The sequence below is a fragment of the Colossoma macropomum genome, unplaced genomic scaffold, assembly GCF_904425465.1.
Source record: "Colossoma macropomum unplaced genomic scaffold, Colossoma_macropomum, whole genome shotgun sequence".
NCBI lineage: Eukaryota > Metazoa > Chordata > Actinopteri > Characiformes > Serrasalmidae > Colossoma > Colossoma macropomum.
In genome coordinates, this window is record NW_023494802.1 from 5,782,063 (window position 1) to 5,793,328 (window position 11,266).

Genomic DNA, 11,266 nt, shown 5'->3' on the forward strand with positions numbered 1-11,266 from the left:
GATGAGCTGGTTCTAGCCAGGTCTCTCCTACCTCAGCCTCAGTCTTCACTTTGAAACACGTCTAATATTTTCAAGTACCAAGATGTATTTTTTGCCATACTGCCCACCTTTGCTTTGCACCCAACAGTCATGTCACGCTCATTAAAAAATCCTTAGAGGTATTTTGCTGCCACCTAGTGCCTTGTCAGTGAAAATTCACGCAGCTCAACCTTGACAGCAGAAGAGTTGGGATCAAGTGTTGGGTTCAGTCTGTAAGTACAGGAATATATAAACAAAAAGTGTGCCCATGAGTATTTTTATTTTGATTTATAAAAAAATAAAGTTGTGCCATTTTTTACATTCTAAATTGTAAATAAAGGTTCTCAAATTATCTACCTAAAAAACCTACGCAAACAACAACAAAACAAGCATGTACCCAGACACTCTGGCATAAAACAACACAAAGGGAGAGTACATTACATTAAATAAAAAAAACAAAAACAAATAAAAAAAAATGTAAATGTCTGTGCTGTAAACCCTGCAATGGGGCCAACATGCAAACGCCTCCAAATAAAACCGAGTTCCATGAGCCTCTTCAGCCATAAGGATGACTTGAGAGGTTTCTGACAATGCAAATATCTTCACAATATCTAAAGACCGTTAGTAGAACAAAGAAGAAACACAGGTCAACTTCTTAAATGAAATAAAGCAAAGAAAATATGGAGGAAGAAGAAGAAGGAAAAAAGAAATACACTGACCAACTGTTTCTGGTCAGAACAGTGCTTAGGAGTCTCTGTGCTGCTTTGCACTCGTTTTTGTACTGTCATGTCCTTGACCTTGACCTTAAGTATGGCTTTGTTTCACTCACATGCTGTCATCACATTTGCAAGTTGTCTTCACATTCCTGATCACTGGTCAAGCCAGATCTGCTTATGTGCTTTTGTTTCCATGTACGTTATTGTTCCGTAGCGAGCTAATGTCTGGTTTCTTGTCATCCTCCTCTGTCTCCCACCCTTCCTCCTCATCCTCCTCGTCTGTGGCGAACAGGTCATCTTCGAAGAATGACCCCCCTAAACCGTACTCCTGTGCATGGACCGATACTTCATTGGACATCAGATGAGGAGATCCCTCAACAAAGTCAGCAAACCTGAGCACAGTATTAGAGTAAATACAAGCAAAGATACATTTATAAAATGGACAATTCTGGTTCTAAAACCTGATTAGCTCAGCCAAGTACTAAGTTGTTTTCTAAGTTGATGCCTCGACTTTGTTTCCTTTCATATTAGGTACTGGCCAGTACTGACAGATGCTGCAGCAAACAGTGCACAGTTCAAGTACACTAAAGTAAAACCAACTCATTTCAGGCAAGATATTATAGGTTTCCAATTGATGCTACAGTAAAATCAATTCCTTTTTAGTCTATGCATAATGTGACACACTAATAATACTGGTTTATGATCCAGTAGGACTGATTTGAGGAATCAGCAACCAGTTACTTTTGTACATTCTTCTGGTAGCATGTTGCTTACAGTAAGTGGCGGACAAAAAAACTTGCAGCAGAGAAGCTGCAGACTTGAAGGTGTAGACTTGTTTATTCACAGTCCATGGAAATGACGATGAACACATCCATTAATTTCCTCACACAGAAAGGATAGTCCGTTTACTTTTCTGATAATTACATCACTGCAAAAGTCATAAAAGTTCAGACAAGCTTCATAGTTGGTTATTTGTGATGCTATGTACGCAATTAAAAGAGACATGTACATTTTCTTTTAAATTTATATGGTCATGGATGTCTGGATTTGGTATAGTAGCTCGCTCTGGCCTGCGTTAAACATTTTGGCCACACTGGCTGCCTTCTCCAAACACCATGAAAAAACACTCTACTTGTATGATCAATTTATTTTCAGAAATTCTGTATTTTATATTTGAGAAAACAGAATAGTGGAAATTACTAAAATCAAATTCCATACAGCATAAAACCTTGTGTTGCTTGTCAGCCATAGCCTACGTCTGCTTGAGAAAAGAATGATTTACTGCAATTATTATTTATAATAAATGAAATTATTTTTTAAACATTGGTGAATTCTATTGGTGAATTTTATGCTTCTCATAGCTTGTTGCCAACAGTTATTTAGGTAAAAAGTTATCTAAGAAAAGATGAGATTTATTATGTGATGAACTAAGAAACATTAACAAATGTTAATGTTAAATAACGCTTTAGGAGACAAACGAATAATCACAATCAGAACCACTTTGTGTGTTTTAAGTGGTTAAAAGTATTCAGCTGTCGTTGTCCCTGTATTTTATTTCTAGATTTTTCCTACCTCTTGGGGGACTGCAGTCTGGACACTGTTTTCCATGTGTTGAAATCTGGACTGCTGCAGTACTTCCTCAGTTCTTCCAAAGCTTTCTGAGTCTCCACCTCAGCCTGTTTCTGGTACTCCTCCTCTGTCAACAGACGCTGAGGCTCTGGTTTCCAGCGCAGCTTCAGCTTCCTTCACAACAGACGTGCCATTATTAAATTAATTAACAGCATTAATCAGTACTATTTGCTACTAAGACAGCAAAAACTAGACTGTATGTACAACCCCAATTCCAAAAAAGTTGGGACGCTGTGTAAAATGTAAATAAATATACATAAAAACAGAATGCAATGATTTGCAAATCTCATAGACCCATATTTTATTCACAATAGAACACAGAACACATATCAGATGTTGAAAGTGAGACATTTTATAATTTTATGAAAAACACTGACCCATTTAGAACTTAATGTCAGCAACACATCTCAAAAAAGTCGGGACAGCGGCAACAAAAGGCTGGAAAAGTAAATGGTACTAATAAAACAGTTGGAGGAGCAATTTGCAACTAACTCTCATGACTGGGTATAAAAAAAGCATTTTAGAGAGGCAGAGTCACTCAGAAGCAAAGATGGGCAGAGGTTCACCAATCAGCGAAAAACTGCGTCTAAAATTGTAAAATAATTTCAGAAAATGTTCCTCAAAGTAAAATTGAGAAGACTTTGGATATCCCACCAACTACAGCACATAATGTTATGAAAAGATTCAGAGAATCTGGAGAAATCTCTGCACGCAGGGGACAAGGCCGACGGTCAATACTGGATGCTTGTGATCTTCAGGCCCTCAGGCAGCACTGCATTAAAATCAGGCATGATTCTGCACTGGAAATCACTGCATGGGCTCAGGAACACTTTCAGAAATCATTGTCTGTGGACACAGTTTGCTGTGGAACAAATGCAAGTTAAAGCTGTATCATGCAAAGAAGAAGCCATATATAAACAGCAATCCAGAAACGCCATCGTCTTCTCTGGACCACAGCTCATTTAAAATGGACTAAGGCAAAATGGAAAGCTGTTCTGTGGTCAGTATATAGAGTTTTTAGAACAACATATGCTCCTATCCAGACAATGTCTCTTTCAGGGAAGGCCTATTTCATATTCTGCATATTTCAGCAAGACAATGCTAAACCACATACTGCATCAATCACAACAGTATGGCTTCGCAAAAGAAGAGTCCAGGCGCTGAACTGACCTGCCTGCGGTCGACCCTATACAAAATATTTGGCGCTTCACGAAACGAAAAATCCAGCAAATAAGACCCAGGACTGTTGAGCAGCTAGAGTCCTACATCAGACAAGAATTGGACAACATTCCTCTCCAGCAATTGGTCTTCTCACTTTCCAGGCATTCACAGACTGTTGTCAAAAGAAGAGGGGATGCTACACAGTGGTAGACATGGCCCTGTCCCAACTTTTCTGAGATGCGCTGCTGCCATTAAGTTCTAAATGAGTTCATTTTTTTTAATGAAATGGTAAAATGTCTCACTTTCAACATCTGATGTGTTTTATGTTCTACTGTAAATAAAATATGGGTCTATGAGATTTGCAAATCATTGCATTCTGTTTTTATTTATGTTTATTTACATTTTACACAGTGTCACTTTTTTGGAATTGGGGTTGTATTTGTATATGTACAACAATATATGCTGTTTTACACAGTGCCTAAAAGAACCTGCAGATTGCAGCATGATACCCACTGATAAAGACTGAATGCCATGGACACAGGGTACTCCAGGTTCTTAGAGCAGAAAGCAGCCACCATGATCGCTAGTGCCACCTGCTGAACCTGAATACCAGCATAAATCAACAACAGGCCAAATAACTGCAACGTCCAGGAGAGGATGTTAATACTTCGCTCCTCCACCAGGGGACCATGGCGATAACACACTGCAAAGCTGATAAAGCCTACGACTGCGACATAGGCTAGAGAGACAAACACACACACACACACAAAAAAATTCACCGAATTAAACAACAACAAAAAAAAAAATCAGTTATATTATTATATGTGGGACAGTTTTTATTCTATGTCAATTATGAAATTTTACTCATAAATCAATAATTAACACAAATAAATGGAGGAGTATTTGACTGCCACAGATTCAGAGTTCATATCTCTAGAGTTGCATCTCTAAAATGGCAACATGGGAGAAAGAAAAAAACAAACAAACATTATTTTTATTGTAAATCAGTGTACTGAGATTGTGTTCCTAGTAAATTTGAACCTTTTGTATTGGTACATTCAAAATGAAATTTTTACACACGGTAAAGGATAGCAGCTGTGCTCAAATGATGTAGAGACGAAAGATACATGCTTTTTCTCACTTACAGGTGCAACTGTGATATGGGCATGTTGGCTTATGGTCTAAGCCCAGCTTTTAGTGAAATCTCTAGGCCCATTTTCACGAATGAAATTTAAACAATGGCAACTAGCTCTTTAGCTATTATTGGCCAAGAGTCCCCTGAGCCCTTCCTTATATATTAGCTATGCACACTGATCCATTCATCATTGGGCAGTGAATGTAATGGGCTTACCTAGTGCTAGGTGCCAGTGCTCCTTGAGGATGAGCTGCAGGTTTTTAATCACAAGCTGAATCACGTACAAAGAGAAAGACCAGCCTCCCGCAATCAGCACATAGAAAGAGCTTTTCTGTAAGATACAATAACAAGAAAAGTACATACTGACAGAAGTACATACTCTCTAAACAACTCTCTAAAACTTTCTAAAAACAAAGTTTTTTTTTTTCACATTAACGCTTTGTTACAAAAAAACAGCATGAGTCCGTGAATAGTCAAGTAAATTGTATATAGTATATAAACAGTCAAAATTCATATAAAAAAGTTACAAGGCATTGTCAAGATATTACCCTGGGCAAAAATCTCCCCAGGATGTAGATAAGGATGATGAGGGATGCTATCATGCCTGTACTCATTCCTGCTGAGTAGTAGAACACCTGACTCCTTAAAGATAAAAACAACAGGTTCAGCAATTAAACTAGCAATGTGGCTGAGAGACGTACACCCATCTAATGTACTATTCAGACAGGGTTAGTGATATATGCGGAGGTAGCGTACAATTATTAAGGCAATTATTACTGGTATTTCTCAGAGATTTTAGTTCCATAAAAATCCTCCATGTGAGGAACTTTTACAGACTGTGAAGATTCTGGCAGCTTTCACCTGATACAAAATGAAGCTTAGAAAAACCCAGAGGTTATATTGATCCAGTGTAGATTACCGTGTAAGTCAATATTCCATCATATCCTGGAGAAAAGGCACTCCAATAAGCATTTGAATGAAATGATTGGACATGTTTTCTACTTGTGAGCAGCCAAAAGTATTACATATGGAACACTGTTAGTGTTATGGTGACACATGCAAATCGGTCATAAACATTTAAAACATCATTTGGTAAATTTACATGAATCCACCTCCCCATGTAGAACCAATCCCATCTGAATGATACTTTAGTCACTGATTACACAAAGCTTGTTATTAAATGGTGGAAATTAAGTTGTTTTCTAGAATAAAAAATGTCAGTCATTACCTGCTGAGCATATCTGCAAAGAAGAACAGCAAAACTCCAGCCAGGAACACCAAGAACAGGTAGAAGTCATGTTCTACATGAGAGAAGTACAATTTGCATTGACGATGACAACTTTTTTGTAAGCAGCTAGTAGTTGTGGGAGCTATACTCTTATAAAAGTAATTACCAGTGCGAAGCCGTGACATGACATGAACTTTACAAAACCATTAATATTGTGTTAAGCCCCAAAAAAAGGTAAACCACAAACAGTCATACCTATGAGACAAATTAAGCACAACATTGAACCATATATATGATAAATTGTGATCTCATTATTGTGTAGGTATTGGAAAATATTCTGATATTCATCTTGCCCACCCTTATAACTCAACATGTTTTCTTTTAATCAAACTTACACTGACATTCTAAAATAAGTAAAAACACTTCAGACTCACTTCGACTTGGCTTTACTGTGTAGAATGTCTTTGAATCTGAAGGATCCACACGGAAACACGTTTTTGGGCTGAAGAGGTTGATGCTCACGGTGGTTTCATTAGTCCGCTCACGGATGAAGTACTGCACCAGGGACCAGATGCTAAAATGCTCAAGCTCCTGCAGCTCCTCCTCATCAGATACAACTGTCACTTTCAGCTCCTTGGAACTCCATATTTGCACCTGTAAATTGCACAAGGGTTATCTCATATGACCAGAAATGTTTCAGCAAAGCAGCATCTCTCAATTAACTGGATAACAAACCAAAAGTCAAGCCTGCATAGTAAAAGTAAAGAATAGTAAAAGTGGTAAAGAACATTTCCTAAATTATCCAGCTGTCTGGATATTCTACTTTATAAAATAGATTTTTAACAATATGTACAAGTAAATAAATGAAAGCCTTGCCTGGATTCTCGTCCAGGTCTCCTTCCATCCAGGAACAGGAACTGAATTACTGTAGCAGAAGTGCTGCGCTTCCCGAATTTTGACCTCTTGTTCATCCTTGACATCAATTGTGTTACGTGCAACACCTGCAGAAGGAAAATAGACAATGAGGATGGAGTTTTCCAATAAGCTGTCAGTTCACATATACATCAGTGTGGCACCAACGACAATGCCCCCCTCCCCCCAGAAGATTTACCTGCCTTTGAACTTAAATTAGGGTAGAACGTCTTGATACTACTACTGAATAACAGACTGAAAGTTTTAAGATTTTTTTTGCAAGTCACTTCTCAATAAAGTAAAATTCCTATAGCTTTTCCTTTTACTTGAGTACACGTGCTTGGAGCTCACACAGAAGTTTAAATATACATGCTGATAGGGTTGGATCATTGCATTCTCCCAATCATGAACATTTTCATGTTTCAGTAAAGCTAAATTAATTGCTGCATATATTTTAGAAAAACTGCCACTTAGGAATTTAAGTCCTAAAATGAAGAGAAGAAATGTTTTTACATATATACACTGACCGCTTTCGCTCAGTCAGCGATACCTTGTATCAATGGATTTTTTTTTTAATTATTATTTTCAGCATTACTATAGATATTTAGTGTAGCAAATGAAATTAGGCATGGAAGGCGATCATAAAAAATAAAAAGTCATGAAAATATCCTTTAAAAAACTTTTTTGCATCAGATGTTTATATTTGACCAATATTTCAATATGATACTTGATGATTTATTTATTGTACTGTGGAAGTGCAGAATGCCAGCATTTTATTCATTTACTGCATTTGTAACCCTACAGAACAAATATTATTATTATCTGTAATGCTAATCCAGGTAGGTGTTGTCCCAGTTTCTACATTTGATAAATGTATCAGCAGATACGTAAATGACAAATATCTGACATCAGCATTTGTGCACCATTCCCATATCTGTGCATCTAAATTAAACGTTCTATCCTAGGGGTTCCCAGACTTTTTGTCATTAGGGGGCCAAAGTGTAATGTCTGTGCTGGGCCAAAGGCCAAAAAAGATAAAACAATATACAAATAAAGAAGGTGGGGTTTCAAATCAAGCTTCTAAAAGGTATTTTATAACATTACACTATATTTTGTGATATTTACTTCAAAACAATTAAAAAAGCAAAATATTAATTTTATATCTTCCCTCAATGGCTGAAGGGGTGAGGTTAGGGTACATTTTGCTGGGCCAAATCAAACGTCCTCACAGGCCAGAACCCTGCTCTGACCATAACTGTACACTCTTAAAAAAGAGGAAGAAATGGTTCTTCAAGTGTTCTTTAGTAAAGGCAACGCAGTAGGAGTTATCTAGTATGAGTTCTATATAGAACCATTTCATGCTTAAATGATTCTTTGCGTGGTGAAATGGCTCTTCAGACTGATGGAGAATGTGTTGTATATGATTCTTTATAAAACCTTTTTGAAAATGGTTCTATATAGCACCAAAAAGGGTTAATCTATTGTTACGATGTCAAGTTTGTAACAGTAGCACAACCCTTTTTGGAGCTATATAGAACTAGGTTACGTTCTTCTATGAAGAACCATATACAACACATTCTCCATCAGTCTGAAGAGCCAAAGAACCATTTCTTTATAGAACTCATGAGTCACCCAAACAACGCTTGAAGAACCACCTTTTTAAGAGTGTAGCAAACGGTAGAACACAGATCTACTGCATGAAACATTAACGTTATAGGAAATGAATACGTTAGTTAGCTAACCAGCTAACTCTGTTATTATTCAGAGCAGTGTAAACACATTAGCTACCTAAGGCTAACCTGGTTAACCTGGGACAAATCTCTACAAATATGTGCCACGCCCACAACAAGTATTTTGTACCCATCGTAGTTACACAGAGAAATGAACACATTTTAAACAAATTTAAGCTCCAAAACTTCACCAAAGCAACATTAGCACCCCTCCGTTAGGACAACATTAACAACAGCTAACTTCCTTTAAGCTCTAAAAACAGGCCGTTATGCAACAGCTATAACTCGAGCTATTAATAAAACACATTACCTAAAGTATTCTGGAAAAACTGAAGAAAAAACAGAAGAGAAAATACAGTAATTCTCGTCCTGACGTTCACAAAATTACACCCTTTCAATTTCATGAATCCCGCCATGATACTGTCCTTCGCTGCTTCTTCACTCTGTGAAAGCGACCCGCCTCAACAGCGCCCCCTGCCGAACTGTAGCGCTGAGGTCAGTCTGAAAAACCAGGGGGCTGTGGGGGAAGGGGGCATTTTTGTTCAGGATCGTGTATAAATATAATTTTCCGCCATATAACTGAGAAATATGCATTTATTTGTTAAAATATTAGTATACAAATGCAGAAATGAAGAATGTATTGTGATGTTCTCTGCATTAGCTTAATGGTTTCCATATAAGTCCCTCATTAAATGAAATCAGATGCTACTGATGGAGTTTAATCTACACAATTAAATGTTTAAGATGTAAACAAAGTCATCCAGAGTGGTTTGCTCTGAAATGCTCAGTTTTAGAAAAACTTGCTGAATTGTTCACAGTGCTGGTGAATGGAACCAGACGTCTGAAGCATTTAGTGCCTCTGAAAAGCTCCTTCACAGAAAGTGATTACATAAAATGTAATGTAACATAGTTAGATATATGTTTGATGCCTGATATATTGCTTAATGATAGTTTTGTAATAAAGTTCTGGCCTAAACTGCATTTTAATGCAATTATTTTATCCATTCATGGCGGAGGGGTGCATACAGGGCGATATAAGCCAAAATAGTCCCCAAAGAAAGGTTATTTTTTCAGATTTACCACTATTTTACCATCATCAACATTACATATAAAAACTCAGAAGACATGTGTAGGTTCACTGGTGGATTTGGATAGTAAATAAATTGGCAATGTTGTAGACATTGAGACCCTGGTTCCCATCACCACCACTGTAAAGAAGTCTGAGTCTGTACGTTCCTCTACAGTGAACCACTTCACATGGGCTGAATTATTAACAAATCCAACAGCTGGAGTGCAATGAAGCAAACTAAGCCTGTGTTCATCTAACTGTATTCTTCTAACCTCTTATATGTTAACAACATCTTCTAAAACATATTAACTTTTATAACTTTAAAAAAAACAACAAAACATAATTATGTTTGACTGTATTTATGTTTAGTTGTATTTATTCTAATTTTATGTTATTTTTAATCGCAAAAACAGACTAACTGTTAAGATAAACAACTTTCTTGGCTGTATTAGACTTTTTCACAGTGTTGTACCAGTTAGTAAACAAGTGACACTTTCTGAAGAGTAAAAAACATTTTATTAAGTAGAACAAACCAACATTCCTCAGTTCTTCAACAGATTGCATTCCCAGTAGTTCAATCATGACCATGCATTTGTTAAGCCCTGTAGTATTTACATTTGCCCAGTGTTATCTGAACACATACTGAATGCTTTATCTTACAAATACATTGATCATCCCTATATTACAGCAGCTTTAGTTCTTCTGATTACAAATCATTTACAGTGAAACTATGTTGACTTCTGTCAGTTGTCTTTCTGGTAGAAACTACACATTACAGACATGGTGATGCGGCAGTGTTGGCCAAATGCTACATACATTTATGCTCCCAGTGGACTCTAGTGGAGTCGTACGCAAGTCTACACATCCTCTGTACACACACCTTAATGCACGACCACTGTTTATTTACATACTAGAAACATAAATTGAACGTGAAATGCCTGTGCATAAGTTGTGGCACATTTTAGTTTTTTTTTTTCCCCAATATGTTAAACTCAAATTAAACAGGCTGTTTTGGTTATTGTGCTTTTATGACTTATACATTTAAAGGGGCTCTGTTCTAACTGGCTGTGTCTCATTCAAAAAACAGTCATAATTTGAAAAAAACACCTCATAACTTCAGCATGAGTAGGCTAAGCTGCTCTGGGCTGAATGTGTACATTTGTTGGTTTTCATGACATCACAAAAACAATGAATTCAAACAGTGTTTTTTTTTACTACAGTACCCAGCATGCACTATGGAAGTGCTTCCTACAACATTTGGGAATCCCCCCTCATGGTGACAAAGAAACCCTGACTGTTCATAGCAGGTGATATAGAGACAAACAAAATACAGATGTCATGTTCAGCTTCCTAGGAGTAACACAGAAGTGTCTGGCTTTTTTCTGCATTAGGCTTCTAGTGGAAAACAAACATTTCAAACAGCGCCCCCTCAAGGGTCCACGCCAAAGTGCTTGTAGTTTTTCAAAGTTCCTCCCACCTTCAAAATGCATCATCAGAAGGGGGTTTGTTCCAGTCTTTAAACTGAAAAATCTTGCTCTTGAGTTTCCGGGACATGACTACAGGAGGCATGGTAAGTAGGCCTGTTTACGACAGATGTAGTCATGGTTATGTTTCTAAATGTGTTTCCCCTTTAAGTCTCACTTATAATAAAAGCCAATGAGCAGATGC

At 37.2% G+C, this 11,266-nt stretch overlaps 1 protein-coding gene across 1 annotated transcript; it reads right to left on the reverse strand.

Moving 5' to 3' along the window:
• Nucleotides 1-288: 288 nt before the first annotated feature.
• Nucleotides 289-8,960, reverse strand: nemp1 (nuclear envelope integral membrane protein 1). The gene is made up of 9 exons (XM_036591472.1): nucleotides 8,840-8,960; nucleotides 6,764-6,888; nucleotides 6,322-6,541; nucleotides 5,888-5,960; nucleotides 5,208-5,301; nucleotides 4,876-4,990; nucleotides 4,038-4,263; nucleotides 2,307-2,477; nucleotides 289-1,126 (listed from the first exon to the last, which is right to left on the reverse strand). Exons 1-9 carry the CDS (start codon nucleotides 8,943-8,945, stop codon nucleotides 910-912), a joined length of 1,347 nt encoding a protein of 448 aa, XP_036447365.1. The 5' UTR covers nucleotides 8,946-8,960; the 3' UTR covers nucleotides 289-909.
• Nucleotides 8,961-11,266: the final 2,306 nt, after the last annotated feature.